At 48.2% G+C, this 16051-nt stretch overlaps 1 protein-coding gene across 2 annotated transcripts in view; it reads left to right on the top strand.

Moving 5' to 3' along the window:
- CD79B (CD79b molecule) overlaps nt 1-16051 on the top strand; it is a 168536-nt gene that overhangs the window by 55000 nt on the left and 97485 nt on the right. For both annotated transcript variants that reach the window (XM_063959464.1, XM_063959463.1), the window contains one exon: nt 4597-4626. In XM_063959464.1, the coding sequence (XP_063815534.1) occupies nt 4597-4626 (30 nt within the window). The remainder of the gene's footprint in view (nt 1-4596; nt 4627-16051) is intronic.

The following is a 16051-nucleotide window of genomic DNA, read 5'->3' as shown; positions in this document are numbered from 1 at the left end:
GCCACTGGAGGCACCACAGAAGGCTGTATATGTAGCACTCCCTTAACAAAGGTCTGGACTTCAGGGACTGAAGCCAATTCTTTTTGAAAGAAAATCGACAGGGCCGAAATTTGAACCTTAATAGATCCCAATTTGAGACCCATAGACAATCCTGATTGCAGGAAATGTAGGAATCGACCCAGTTGAAATTCCTCCGTCGGAGCACTCCGATCTTCGCACCACGCAACATATTTTCGCCAAATTCGGTGATAATGTTGCACGGTTACTTCCTTCCTTGCTTTAATCAAAGTAGGAATGACTTCTTCCGGCATGCCTTTTTCCTTTAGGATCCGGCGTTCAACCGCCATGCCGTCAAACGCAGCCGCGGTAAGTCTTGAAACAGACAGGGACCCTGCTGAAGCAAGTCCCTCCTCAGAGGTAGAGGCCACGGATCTTCCGTGATCATCTCTTGAAGTTCCGGGTACCAAGTCCTTCTTGGCCAATCCGGAACCACTAGTATCGTCCTTACGCCTCTTTGCCGTATAATTCTCAATACTTTTGGTATGAGAGGCAGAGGAGGAAACACATACACCGACTGGTACACCCAAGGCGTTACCAGCGCGTCCACAGCTATTGCCTGCGGATCTCTTGACCTGGCGCAATACCTGTCCAGTTTTTTGTTGAGGCGAGACGCCATCATGTCCACCATTGGTCTTTCCCAACGGGTTACCAGCAAGTGGAAGACTTCTGGATGAAGTCCCCACTCTCCCGGGTGAAGATCGTGTCTGCTGAGGAAGTCTGCTTCCCAGTTGTCCACTCCCGGGATGAACACTGCTGACAGTGCTATCACATGATTCTCTGCCCAGCGAAGAATCCTTGCAGCTTCTGCCATTGCACTCCTGCTTCTTGTGCCGCCCTGTCTGTTCACATGGGCGACTGCCGTGATGTTGTCCGACTGGATCAACACCGGTTTTCCCTGAAGCAGAGGTTCTGCCTGGCTTAGAGCATTGTATATTGCTCTTAGTTCCAGAATGTTTATGTGAAGAGACGTTTCCAGGCTCGTCCATACTCCCTGGAAGTTTCTTCCTTGTGTGACTGCTCCCCAGCCTCTCAGGCTGGCGTCCGTGGTCACCAGGATCCAATCCTGTATGCCGAATCTGCGGCCCTCCAATAGATGAGCACTCTGCAACCACCACAGAAGAGACACCCTTGTCCTTGGAGACAGGGTTATCCGCAGGTGCATCTGAAGATGCGACCCTGACCATTTGTCCAACAGATCCCTTTGGAAAATTCTTGCGTGGAATCTGCCGAATGGAATTGCTTCGTAAGAAGCCACCATTTTTCCCAGGACTCTTGTGCATTGATGTACAGACACCTTTCCTGGTTTTAGGAGGTTCCTGACAAGCTCGGATAACTCCTTGGCTTTTTCCTCCGGGAGAAAAACCTTTTTCTGAACCGTGTCCAGAATCATCCCTAGGAACAGCAGACGAGTTGTCGGCATTAACTGGGATTTTGGAATATTCAGAATCCACCCGTGCTGTTTTAGCACTTCTTGCGACAGTGCTAATCCCATCTCTAGCTGTTCTCTGGACCTTGCCCTTATTAGGAGATCGTCCAAGTATGGGATAATTAATATGCCTTTTCTTCGAAGAAGAATCATCATCTCGGCCATTACCTTTGTAAAGACCCGAGGTGCCGTGGACAATCCGAACGGCAGCGTCTGAAACTGATAGTGACAGTTTTGTACAACGAACCTGAGGTACCCCTGGTGTGAGGGGTAAATTGGAACGTGGAGATACGCATCCTTGATGTCCAAGGATACCATAAAGTCCCCCTCTTCCAGGTTCGCTATCACTGCTCTGAGTGACTCCATCTTGAACTTGAACTTCTTTATGTACAGGTTCAAGGACTTCAGATTTAGAATAGGCCTTACCGAGCCATCCGGCTTCGGTACCACAAAAAGAGTGGAATAATACCCCTTCCCTTGTTGTAGAAGAGGTACCTTGACTATCACCTGCTGAGAGTACAGCTTGTGAATGGCTTCCAAAACCGTCTCCCTTTCGGAGGGGGACGTTGGTAAAGCAGACTTCAGGAAACGGCGAGGTGGATCTGTCTCTAATTCCAACCTGTACCCCTGAGATATTATCTGCAGGATCCAGGGATCTACCTGCGAGTGAGCCCACTGCGCGCTGTAATTTTTGAGACGACCACCCACCGTCCCCGAGTCCGCTTGAGAAGCCCCAGCGTCATGCTGAGGCTTTTGTAGAAGCCGGGGAAGGCTTCTGTTCCTGGGAAGGAGCTGCCTGTTGCTGTCTCTTCCCTCGACCTCTGCCTCGTGGCAGATATGAATAGCCCTTTGCTCTCTTATTTTTAAAGGAACGAAAGGGCTGCGGTTGAAAAGTCGGTGCCTTTTTCTGTTGGGGAGTGACTTGAGGTAGAAAGGTGGATTTCCCGGCTGTAGCCGTGGCCACCAAATCTGATAGACCGACTCCAAATAACTCCTCCCCTTTATACGGCAAAACTTCCATATGTCGTTTTGAATCCGCATCGCCTGTCCACTGTCGCGTCCATAAAGCTCTTCTGGCCGAAATGGACATAGCACTTACCCGTGATGCCAGTGTGCAGATATCCCTCTGTGCATCACGCATATAAAGAAATGCATCCTTTATTTGTTCTAACGACAGTAAAATATTGTCCCTGTCCAGGGTATCAATATTTTCAATCAGGGACTCTGACCAAACTACCCCAGCACTGCACATCCAGGCAGTCGCTATAGCTGGTCGTAGTATAACACCTGCATGTGTGTATATACTTTTTTGGATATTTTCCATCCTCCTATCTGATGGATCTTTAAGTGCGGCCGTCTCAGGAGAGGGTAACGCCACTTGTTTAGATAAGCGTGTTAGCGCCTTGTCCACCCTAGGAGGTGTTTCCCAGCGCTCCCTAACCTCTGGCGGGAAAGGGTATAATGCCAATAATTTCTTTGAAATTATCAGCTTTTTATCAGGGGCAACCCACGCTTCATTACACACGTCATTTAATTCTTCTGATTCAGGAAAAACTATAGGTAGTTTTTTCACACCCCACATAATACCCTGTTTAGTGGTACCTGTAGTATCAGCTAAATGTAACGCCTCCTTCATTGCCAAAATCATATAACGTGTGGCCCTACTGGAAAATACGGTTGATTCGTCACCGTCACCACTGGAGTCAGTGCCTGTGTCTGGGTCTGTGTCGACCGACTGAGGCAAAGGGCGTTTCACAGCCCCTGACGGTGTTTGAGTCGCCTGGACAGGCACTAATTGATTGTCCGGCCGTCTCATGTCGTCAAACGACTGCTTTAGCGTGTTGACACTATCCCGTAGTTCCATAAATAAAGGCATCCATTCTGGTGTCGACTCCCTAGGGGGTGACATCCTCATATTTGGCAATTGCTCCGCCTCCACACCAATATCGTCCTCATACATGTCGACACACACGTACCGACACACAGCAGACACACAGGGAATGCTCCTAACGAAGACAGGACCCACTAGCCCTTTGGGGAGACAGAGGGAGAGTTTGCCAGCACACACCAAAAGCGCTATATATAACAGGGATAGCCTTATAATAAGTGCTCCCTTATAGCTGCTTTATATATATCAAAATATCGCCATAAATTTGCCCCCCCTCTCTGTTTTACCCTGTTTCTGTAGTGCAGTGCAGGGGAGAGACCTGGGAGCCGTCCTGACCAGCGGAGCTGTGAGAGGAAATGGCGCCGTGTGCTGAGGAGATAGGCCCCGCCCCTTTTCCGGCGGGCTCGTCTCCCGCTATTTAGTGAATCCAGGCAGGGGTTAAATATCTCCATATAGCCTCTGGGGGCTATATGTGAGGTATTTTTAGCCTTTATATAGGTTACATTTGCCTCCCAGGGCGCCCCCCCCCAGCGCCCTGCACCCTCAGTGACTGCGTGTGAAGTGTGCTGAGAGGAAAATGGCGCACAGCTGCAGTGCTGTGCGCTACCTTTAGAAGACTGCAGGAGTCTTCAGCCGCCGATTCTGGACCTCTTCTGACTTCAGCATCTGCAAGGGGGCCGGCGGCGCGGCTCCGGTGACCATCCAGGCTGTACCTGTGATCGTCCCTCTGGAGCTGATGTCCAGTAGCCAAGAAGCCAATCCATCCTGCACGCAGGTGAGTTCACTTCTTCTCCCCTCAGTCCCTCGTTGCAGTGATCCTGTTGCCAGCAGGACTCACTGTAAAATAAAAAACCTAAGCTAAACTTTTTCTAAGCAGCTCTTTAGGAGAGCCACCTAGATTGCACCCTTCTCGGCCGGGCACAAAAATCTAACTGGAGTCTGGAGGAGGGTCATAGGGGGAGGAGCCAGTGCACACCACCTGATCTGGAAAAGCTTTACTTTTTGTGCCCTGTCTCCTGCGGAGCCGCTATTCCCCATGGTCCTTTCAGGAACCCCAGCATCCACTAGGACGATAGAGAAATATTTTTATATAAGCAGAAATGAAACAATTTTTATAAAATGTTTTAGGTAACCACAGTAGACTAAAACATTGTGTATGGGATTTCTCTTTGGTCAATGCAAATGCAGTATATTGTGTATTCATATAGATCTTCTATTGTAGCTGCAGATCAATGCTGTTGCGCAAGTGCAGGTATGTTTTTATACATTTACTTTGATTTATACATGTAACATAATATGTTAATATGATAACATGCAATATTTAAAATAGCGGTCTTCTTTTTTTTTTTCATGTTTAAGCCTATGCTACATATAATACAGTGCAAGTAATTCCTTATTAACATTGTGCTACAACAGGTATGAGCTGATTGTAATGTTTCTCTGTTATCAGCTGGGAGTAGAGAAGTATAGAAAGGCTCTGGTCTCATCAACTCTGGTTTATTGAAGGAAGAACGTGGCTGTGTTACGTTTCCTATTGGTCTACACACACTGTTGGATTGGGGCATGAAGGGCCCATCGGGGGATGCAGTGGTAGGGGCCCATGCTTAGGGGTGTGGCCAGCCTCCAGAGGAGGTGTGTCCAACCACCACAGAGGCTTGGTTTACCAATACAGCATGCATGGTCTGGGCCCCTTGAATAATATAGTCCATGCATAATAATGTACCAGATGAATAAAATAAATTCGCTGTAGAAAATACACTGTAGTCCTGTGCAGTATAATGTAATAAATGTATAATGTATAATTCAAGCGCACAGTCTAGAACCTGGTCCTTAGAGGAGGGGGTGGGACCTCGAGCAATGGGGCCCACTGGGGGTTTCCCCAGTACCCCTGTAGGCCAGTCCAGCACTGTCTACACACTCCCAACCCTCCTAGGCTGCTGGCATGTGCACTCACTGACAGGGTCATGGTAATAATCCTGGCCTACACTTATCATTTTAACTTAATTTATAACACAATTCGTTCTATGAAGCTCCTAAATCAGCATGTACTGTAGGTTTGATCATATCATTCTAAGCAATAGAGAGTGAGTTCTGAGAGATCTAAATTTTCTAATGGAAAATCTACCTCTAATCAGCCTATAGCTATTAATAGACAATAAGAACTGACTGTGTTGCTGTACATATCCCAAGTGACTGTCAACACAGACGTATAGTGATTTACACCTGGAAATTTCCATAGTAGGTTTTTATTTCAGAGGTAAAAATCTCAGAACAAAAAAGAAAGAAAAAAGGAAGGAAAGATGTCTTTAATTAGCGCACTTTGGAATAAAATTAACCTTTATTATATCAATATAAAACATCCACATTGGACACAGACCAATGAACTATATGGATAAAATAAAACTACAAAATGTCAAATAAAAATGTAAAAAAAATAAAAGGAATTAGTGGTGTTAAAAACACAATGTGCCCCACAGGGGTGTAGTATGAGTGTCCAGCGGCCGGGATCTCGGGGGCCAGCATACCGGCGCCGGGATCCCGACCTCCGGCACACCGACAGCTGGGCGAGCGCTAATGAGCCCCTTGCGGGCTAGCTGAGCTCTCCACGCTATTTATTCTCCCTCCAGGGGGGTTGTGGCACCCCAAGAGGAAGAATATGTGTCGGCATGCCGGCGCCGGTAAGCTGGTCGCCGAGATCCCGGCTGGCGGCATAGTGAAGACCACCCGCCCCACAGCCTATCTATTTTTATAATGGCTGCTTAATAGTTCATATACACAGTTGAGTCACATCATGACCACCAGATAACAGCCACAGTAACCCCGTGTGTGACTTGACCACAGCAGGGTTAGCTGAACTGTCGTTTTAGACACACATCTGGTAGCCTACAGGTTCATTTTGATGGTGAGCTGCTCCAACGTAGCGTGTCGGTCAGCCCTCACGCACCTTTGTAGCCAACATTCCCCTCTCACATCAATGGCATGTTGTGCTCCGCAGTTTCCATGTTGGTTATTCGCAATGGTGCCATTTGTCCAGTCACGTTACACGCAATAAATAAACAAACTGCGGTTTCAGAAATACTGCCACCTTTGGCCCGCAAGCCGATAATCATCCCTTTTACCCATGACAGCAACGAGTGATATGTGTGCAGATGGCCTGCCACACACTTTATATACCCACCAATACAGCGTACGACACGTTGCGTACTTCATGGGCTACACCTTGCCAACGCCAAATGTAGGAGGTGGCCATAATGTGACACAGCCATGTATAATATGCGTCTGTCTGTGTCTTATTTGCCTGCTCTTAATTAGAAACAATAATTATTATTCATGAATAAAACTGTACATCTTTGGTTGAACCATATTCATTCATGAACACGTTTGTAATATAACAAAGGATCAATTCTCTTAAAGTTGTTAATAAATAATTTATTTATTTAGATGTTATACAAGTGTACTACTATTGAGTGGTATCAAATATCCCTGTATATAATAGAATACTGTTGTCTGTCACTGGCCTTTATGTATAGGCAGTGGCACTATATAAGCTGCACAGACAAAATCGGATTTTGGTACCTACCGGTTAAATCCTTTTCTCGTAGTCCCTAGAGGACGCTGGGGTCCACATTAGTACCATTGGGTATAGATGGGTCCACCAGGAGCCATTGGCACTTTAAGAGTTTGAGAGTGTGGGCTGGCTCCTCCCTCTATGCCCCTCCTACCAGTCTAGAAACTGTGCCCGAGGAGACGGACATACTTCGAGAGAAGGAAATACACAGATAGTGGTGAGATTCACACATAACAAAAAGGAAAGCCAAGCTAACCAACTTGGAATGAGTCAGCAATGGCTGAACCAACAAAGGTAACCAAGTAACAATGCAGGAATACAAAGCACTGGGCAGGTGCCCAGCATTCTCTACGGACTACGAGAAAGGATTTACCAGTAGGTAATTAAAATCCTATTTTCTCTTGCGTCCTAGAGGATGCTGGGGTCCAAATTAGTACAATGGGGATGTACCAAAGCTCCCAGTACGGGAGGGAGAGTTCTGAGGTTCTGCAGAACAGATTGACCAAACTTTGCCTCTGAGGACCTAAAGTATCGAACTTGTAAAACTTAGCAAACGTGTTTGACCCAGACCAAGTAGCTGCTCGGCAAAGCTGAAGAGCCGAGACACCCCGGGCAGCCGCCCAAGAAGAACCCACTTTACGTGTAGAGTGGGCCTGAACAGATTTTGGACAAACCAAACCTGCTGTTGAATAAGCATGCTGGATAGTAAGCTTGATCCAGCGAGAAATAGTTTGCTTAGAAGCAGTACACCCAATCTTGTTGGGATCATAAAGTTCAAAAAGTGCTTCCGACTTTCTGTGACGAGTTCTCTTCACATATATTTTCAAAGCCCGCACAACATCCAGGGACTTTGAGGTAATTGAGGTGTCAGTAGCCACTGGCACCACAATAGGTTGGTTGATATGAAAAACCGACACAACCTTTGGAAGAAATTGCTGACGCGTTCTGAGTTCAGCCCTATCTTCATGGAAAATCAAGTAGGGGCTCTTGTGCGACAATGCCCCCAGTTCAGATACACGTCTTGCAGATTCCAATGATAAGTGTGACTGTCTTCCAAGTAAGAAACTTTACGTCCACCTCCTGTAAAGGTTCGAACCAATCCAATAGCAGGAACTGCAGCACCACATTAAGATCCCAAGGTGCCGTAGGAGGCACAAAAGGTGGTTGGATGTGCAGAACAGTCTGAACCTCAGGAAGAGCAGCCAATTGTTTCTGGAAGAAAATTGACAAGGCTGAAATCCGGACCTTGATGGAGCCCAAGCGTATGCCCACATCCACACCAGCTTTCAGAAAGAGGAGGAAACGTCCCAGTTGAAACTCGACCATTGGAAATTTCTTGGATTCACACCAAGACGCATACTTTTTCCAAATCCGATGGTAATGTTTAGACGTTACCCCTTTTCTCGCTTGGATCAGAGTAGGAATTACCTTGTTCAGAATGCTCTTCCTAGCTAAGATCTGGCGTTCAACCTCCATGCCGTCAAACATATCCGCGGGAAGTCTTGATAGGTGAACGGCCCCTGTTGTAGAAGGTACTCGCGAAGAGGAAGAGGCCTCGGATCCTCCAGCAGTAATTCCAGAAGATCCGTGTACCAAGCCCATCTTGGCCAGTTCGGAGCAATGAGGATCACCTGAACTTTTGTTATTTTGATTAGTTTGAGAATCCTTGGGATGAGTGGAAGTAGAGGGAATACATACACCGAGTGGAACACCCACAGAGTTACCAGGGCATCCACCGCCACTGCTTGCGGGTCTCTTGACCTGGAACAATACCTCCGAAGCTTCTTGTTGAGGTGAGAGGCCATCATGTCTATGTGAGGTACGCCCCCCCCGGCTTGTTACCTCTGGGAAAGCCTCCGGGTGGAGTCCCCAATCTCCTGGATGGAGATTGTGTCTGCTGAGGAAGTCCGCTTCCCAATTGTCCACTCCTAGAATGAAGATCGCCGCCAGCGCCAGCGCGTGCTTTTCTGCCCTGAGCAGGATTCTTGTTACATCTGACATTGCAGCTCTGCTCTTCATTCCGCCGTACCTGTTTATGCAAGACACTGCCGTGACATTGTCCTACTAAACCTGAATGGCCTGATCTTGCAGAAGATGTGCCGCTTGTAGAAGGCCATTGTATATGGCCCTTAGTTCCAAAACGTTTATTGGAAGGACAGATTCCTGACTTGACCACCTTCCTTGGAAGTTTTCCCCCTGGGTGACTGCTCAACCTCTGAGGCATGCATCCGTGGTTAAAAGAATCCAGTTCTGAATCCCGAACCTGTGGCCCTTGAGCAAGTGAGGAGTTTGCAGCCACCAGAGGAGTGAAATCCTGACTTTCGGCGACAGGCGTATCCACTGGTGCATGTAAAGATGTGATCCCGACCACTTGTCCAGGAGATCCAGCTGGAAGAACCATCATGGAATCTTCCGTACTGTAGAGCCTCATAGGAGGCCACCATCTTTCCCAGAAGCCGAAAGCACTGATGAACCGATACCCGGGCTGGTTTCAAGACATCCTGGACCATTGATTGGATCACCAACTCTTTCTCCAGAGGTGTAAAAACACCCGCTGCACTTACGTGTCGAGTATCATCCCCAGGAAAGGTAGTCTCCTTGTAGGTTCCAAATTGGAAGGTTCAGGATCCACCCATGATCCGGGAGTAGTCGAGTTGAGAGAGCAATACTCTGCAACAGCTTCTCCCTGGAAGATGCCTTTATTAGCAGATCGTCCAGATATGGAATTATGTTCACTCCCTGTTTGCGGAGGAGCATCATCACCGCCATGATCTTGGTGAACACCCTTGGTGCTGTGGAGTGGCCAAATGGTAGTGCCTGGAACTGGTAGTAACAGTCCTGTAGTGCAAACCTTAGAAAATCCTGGTGAGGCAGCCAGATCGGAATGTGAAGGTATGCATCCTTGATATCCAGGGATACCAGGAATTCCCCCTCCTCCAGACCTGAGACCACCGCTCTCAGAGACTCCATCTTGAACTTGAACACTTGTAAGTATGGGTTCAAGGACTTTAGGTTCAATATTGGCCATACCGAACCGTCCGGCTTCGGTACCACAAACAGGTTTGAGTAATAACCCCTGTTTTTTAGGTGAGGTGGAACTGGAACAATGACATATGTTTTTATCAATGTTTGAATGGCTTCCTGCAGAATTGTACTTTCTGTCAGCATAGTTGGTAAGCCTGATTTGAAGAATCTGTGAGGTGGGAGTACTTGAAATTCCAGTCTGTACCCCTGGGTAACAATATCTTTTGCCCAGGGGTCTAGGTACGCCGCCGCCCAGACGTGACTGAAATCTTTTAGTCTCGCTCCCACCTTCCCGATCCCCTGGCTGTGAGGTCCACCGTCATGCTGAAGACTTGGAGGAAGCAGAACCTGGTTTCTGCTCCTGGGAACCTGTTGGTGGGGGGACCCTTGCATTTTTTAAATTTAGCGGTCCGAAAGGACTGCAGCGTAGGCTAAGATTTCCTAGCCGTGCAGCTGCGGAGGGAAGAAAGGTCGACTTACCAGCAGTTGCCGTGGATATCCACGCATCCATTGCTTCCCCAAATAGGGCCTGACCTGTGAAGGGTAGATTTTGCACGCTCTTCGTGGATTCCGCATCTGCAGTCCATTGGCGTAGCCAGAGTCCTCTGCGTGCCGAGACTGCCATGGAAGTAGCCCTTGCATTAAGCAGGCCAATGTCCTTCATGGCTTCCACCATAAAACCTGCCGAATCCTGTATGTGACGTAAAAACAAGTCAATGTCACTCCTGTCCATAGTATCTAATTACTCTAGTAATGTGCCTGACCACTTTACTATGGCTTTAGAAATCCATGCACAAGCAATAGTGGGCCTTAAGGCCACGCCTGTAGCCATGTATAGTGATTTCAGCGTAGTCTCTATCTTGCGGTCAGCCGACTCCTTTAAGGCGGTTGAACCGGGGACAGGTAAAACCACTTTTTTTGACAATCTAGATACAGAAGCGTCTACTACAGGTGGATTTTCCCACTTATTCCTGTCCTCTTTAGGGAAAGGAAAAGCAATGAGAATTCTTTTAGGGATCTGGAATTTTTCTCTGGGTTTTCCCAGGATTTTTCAAACAAGGAGTTTAACTCTTTAGAAGCAGGGAAGGTAAGCGACGATGTCTTATTTACAGTAAAGTATGCTCAGGTACCTTCTCAGTAATGTGTAAAACATCCCTAGTGGCTTCAATCATTAGTTGCACCTCTTTAGCAAGGGAGGCATCCCCCCCTGCATATCCCCATCACCGTCCCCTGTATCAGTCAGTATCCGTGTCAGCTTGCATTATCTGGGCAAGTGGACATTTATGTGGGTATGCAAGTGGGTTTTTAGATGAAGTAATGGGGGCCGAAGCCTGCAAGCCCTCCACAGATTTTCTCAAAAATTGCGTCTTCCTCTCAGAATGTGACATCCTAGTTGAAATCTGGGATATCATCCCCCTTAAAGAATCCACCCATGGAGGTTTGGATTCAGAAGGCTGAGACAGTATATTGCATTCCTGAGAACATGGAATACTCCTCCAGAGAGGATAAACACTCTGCAGCACAGGACAGAGTCCTTGGACATGATAATGTGGGATATACACACACAAACAGGAAAATGTCAGCCACAGTTTCCCCCAGAGAGACACAGAGTATAAGGAGCCAGCCACACAGCGCCCCTGTAGGCAATTATTATGATAAAAGCCTGGCGCTGACTAACCACCCTTAATAGGGTAATTAGTTGTATTATCACACTCCCCTCTGTCTATAACCCTGTTATTGCAGAGGTATAGCTGGAAGCATGTGGAGGGCAGCGCTCCCTGTCAGCGTCTCCTACGATCTGCAGGGAGAAAATGGCGCTGGTGAATGCTGGATCCGCTCTGAGAGGAAGCCCTGCCCCTTGCAATGGCGAGCGGCTTCTTGCACTAATGTTTAAACTGGCCTGAGGTTTTGTTAGTCCTAACAGCGGGATTAGCCCGTTAGCTGCTAGACCAGTGTAGGGTGTTTCGCGCTGGCTCAGGACACCCCTCACAGCGCAAACACTGTGTTACTGAGCTTTCCAGGAGCGCAGCCTGTCAGAGCTGTGCTCCCACCCTTGTGCCGCCATACCCGCCGGCGAACCACTAACCGGGATGCCGGCCCTGTACTCCCCACATCTTCAATCTTCTGCCTCTGTTAGAGGGTGGCGGCCGTGCTGGGGGAGTGAGTGGGCGCCTCGTGGGCTAACGATCAGCACCCTCAGGAGCTAAGTGTCCTGTCAGCGGAGATAGAGAACCATTAACTCTTCAGGAAGTTGGTTCCTACTCACCCCCCTAATTCCCACGAAGCAGGGAGGCTGTTGCCAGCAACCTCCCTGTACCTAACTAACTCAAAAAAATAATAGAAAAACTCATAGGAGCACCCCTAGCTGTGACCGGCTCCTCAGGGCACATTTTCTAAACTGAGTCTGGTAGGAGGGGCATAGAGGGAGGAGCCAGCCCACACTATTAAACTCTTAAAGTGCCAGTGGCTCCCAAAGGACCCGTCTATACCCCATCAGAGGCGGAACTACCGCCAGTGCAACCAGAGCGTTGCACTGGGGCCCGCCTCCGTCCAGGGGCCCAAAGCATGTAATGAGACAAACTGACTTACTACATGCCGCTGTGCGCTGCGGGCAACCGCTGCCCGCAGCGCACAGCCTCCCAGAGAGGAGAGGAGCAGCGGTACGGGGGAAGGAGGAGGGGGAGGTGGAGGAGGGAGCCGCAGCAGCGCTTTGTTACTGGTGGAGGCGCTGCTGCTGCTGCCCCTCTGTTTTACTATAGGCTGTCTTCCGAGAACAGCCTATAGTGAAGCAGAGGGGCAGCAGCAGCAGCGCCTCCACCAATAACACAGCACTGCTGCGGCTCCCTCCTCCACCTCCCTCCTCCTCCACCTCCCTCCTCCTACTACTCTCCTGCCCGGGAATCGTCTGACGCTGCACCGAGGAGCCTGAGCCAGCGGAGAGGGTAAGTATAATTCTTTCTTTCCTACAAAAAAGGGGGACTGTCTGCCGCAATGTGTAAAAAGGGGGAATCTGCTTGCCGCAATGTGTAAAAACGGGGAATCTGCTTGCCGCAATGTGTAAAAAGGGGAAATCTGCCTGCCGCAATGTGTAAAAAGGGGGAATCTGCCTGCCGCAATGTGTAAAAAGGGAGAATCTGCCTGCCGTAATGTGTAAAAAGGGGGAATCTGCCTGCCGTAATGTGTAAAAAGGGGGACTCTGCCTGCCGTAATGTGTAACAAGGGCACGCTGTCTGCCGTAATGTGTAACAAGGGCACGCTGTCTGCCGTAATGTGTAACAAGGGCACGCTGTCTGCCGTAATGTGTAACAAGGGCACGCTGTCTGCAGGGCACGCTGTCTGCCGTAATGTGTAACAAGGGCACGTTGTCTGCCGTAATGTGTAACAAGGGCACGCTGTCTGCAGGGCACGCTGTCTGCCGTAATGTGTAACAAGGGCACGTTGTCTGCCGTAATGTGTAACAAGGGGACGCTGTCTGCCATTGTGTAAAAAGGGCACGCTGTATGCCGTTATGTGTAAAAAGTGTACGCTGTCTGTCGCTATGTTTAACAAGGGCACGCTGTCTGCCGTAATGTGTAACAACGGGACGCTGTCTGCCATTATGTGTAAAAGGGCACGCTGTCTGCCGTTATGTGTAAAAAGTGTACGCTGTCTGCCGTTATGTGTAACAAGGGCACGCTGTCTGCCGTTATGTGTAACAAGGGCACGCTGTCTGCCGTTATGTGTAACAAGGGCACGCTGTCTGCCGTTATGTGTAACAAGGGCACGCTGTCTGCCGTTATGTGTAACAAGGGCACGCTGTCTGCCGTTATGTGTAACAAGGGCACGCTGTCTGCCGTTATGTGTAACAAGGGCACGCTGTCTACCGCTATGTTTAACAAGGGCACGCTGTCTGCCGCTATGTTTAACAAGGGCACGCTGTCTGCCGCTATGTTTAACAAGGGCACGCTGTCTGCCGCTATGTTTAACAAGGGCACGCTGTCTGCCGCTATGTTTAACAAGGGCACGCTGTCTGCCGCTATGTTTAACAAGGGCACGCTGTCTGCCGCTATGTTTAACAAGGGTACGCTGTCTGCCGCTATGTTTAACAAGGGCACGCTGTCTGCCGCTATGTGAAAACAGTGTACGCTGTCTGCCGCTATGTGTAACAAGGGCACGCTGTCTGCCGTTATGTGTAAAAAGGGTACACTGTCTGCCGCTATGTTTAACAAGGGCACGCTGTCTGCTGTTATTTGTAAAAAGTGTATGCTGTCTGCCGCTATGTGTAACAAGGGCACGCTGTCTGCCGTTATGTGTAAAAAGGGGACGCTGTCTGCCGTTATGTGTAAAAAGTGCACGCTATCTGCGGTTATGTGTGAAAAGGGCACGCTGTCTGCTGCTATGTGTAAAAAGGGCACGCTGTCTTCCGTTATGTGTAAAAAAGGGGGACGCTGTCTGCCGTAATGTGTAAAAAGGGGACGTTGTCTGCTGTAATGTGTAAAAAGAGGAATCTGTCCGCCGTAAGGTGTAAAAGGGTCTCTACCTGGTGTAGTGGTGCTACTGTGCGGCGTAATTTGAATAATGGAGACTACTGTGCACCGTTTTATGAATTGGTATTATTTTGTGGCCACTTCCCCACGAAGCCACGCCACTATGTATTTTTGCGCGTGCCTACGGCGCGCACTGCCCCTGTTTTGCATGCAGGGGTGGGGCTCCGATGCCGTTTCTTGCACACAGTGCTAAAATGTCTAGTTACGGCACTGTTGCTAGGTATCCACTTCCCTGAGCAGGTCCCCCTCACCAGATCCTCTCCAGGGGTGAGGGGGTGGACTTGGATGGGATGGGGGGGGCCCAAGCCATTTTGTCGCACATGGGCCCACCGCTCGCTAGTTCCGCCACTGTACCCCATGGTACTAATTTGGACACCAGCATCCTCTAGGACGTAAGAGAAATTTACATTTGCAATATGGAATTGTCCTTGAGCCACCCCTTCCATCCTTATGTTGGATATTGAAAAGGACATGCACAGTTTAAGAAACCAAGCACTTCAGTGACCGAGACTGACATTTTTGTAGCTGAAGTGCTTGCTTTGTTTGGGCCTCCACAAGACAAGTTTTGGAATGACTACCTCTGATCAATAATGAGGTTGATGATGAGGGTGTTAATTACATTATAATATTATAAAATAAATGTAATGAACTTGCCGCAAATTATGTAACATGGAGGAGGTTCCTAGATGGCTAACGAGCCTCCCTCTACTAACTTTGGCCTCTCAAATATCGCTGATGCCTTCACAAAAATTGTCAGGATTTGGGTAAAAATAATCCCACATCCAAGAGGTGGCTTTTTTTTGTTTTATGCCCAGGCAACACAATGGCTTTCTTTTTATCATGAGCAAAAACTGCAGCCACTGGTGGCTGACTTACACAGACAATGTCATCAACATCCTCATTTTGTGTAAGACAGTAGTAGTACACACATATCCCCCTCATCATGTTCCACTTCCACACATGAATCCTCAATTTCTATTATGCCCTCATCACTATCTTGTCTTGTACTGCTTCCAACATACTGTATGCAGATGGTGCATGAGGACAGTGTGAGAAATGTCAGACTCACTCATAGCTAACGTGGACACACCTAAACGTTCCTCATGAATGTTTGATGGTTCTGAACGATATTTGTTCAACTGCCTTACAGGTTTTAATTTTTTTGACACCTCTTCTAGACTCTGAGTGAAAAGTTCTTGAATCATCATGAAAGGCAGAAGATGCTTCACTCCACCACTCATAAGTAAAGGCCAAGGCATAACCTTTCCTTGACACTGTGTGTGGTGAATGGCATGTTGGCAATTTTATGTTTTTCTGCACCAAACCTTCCCTTTATAAGAGGTGTCTTTTTCTTTAACATTGTATATTGAGTTTTTGATTTTAGATGTACCGACTTAGACCCACTATGCCTTTGAGCATCGACTTTAGTAGATGATATTGCTGGACTAGCATTGTCATCATGACTGGTGGCAACAGCTGCTTTATTAGTATTTGGTTGCTCTTCTCTAAACTGATAGTTATCCATTTGTCAAGTGGCAGATCACTGCACGGATCACAGG

Source organism: Pseudophryne corroboree, chromosome 3 (genome assembly GCF_028390025.1).
Source record: "Pseudophryne corroboree isolate aPseCor3 chromosome 3, aPseCor3.hap2, whole genome shotgun sequence".
NCBI classification, from domain to species: domain Eukaryota; kingdom Metazoa; phylum Chordata; class Amphibia; order Anura; family Myobatrachidae; genus Pseudophryne; species Pseudophryne corroboree.
Note: the sequence above shows the minus strand (reverse complement) of the source record. Positions and strands in the feature narration are given on the sequence as shown.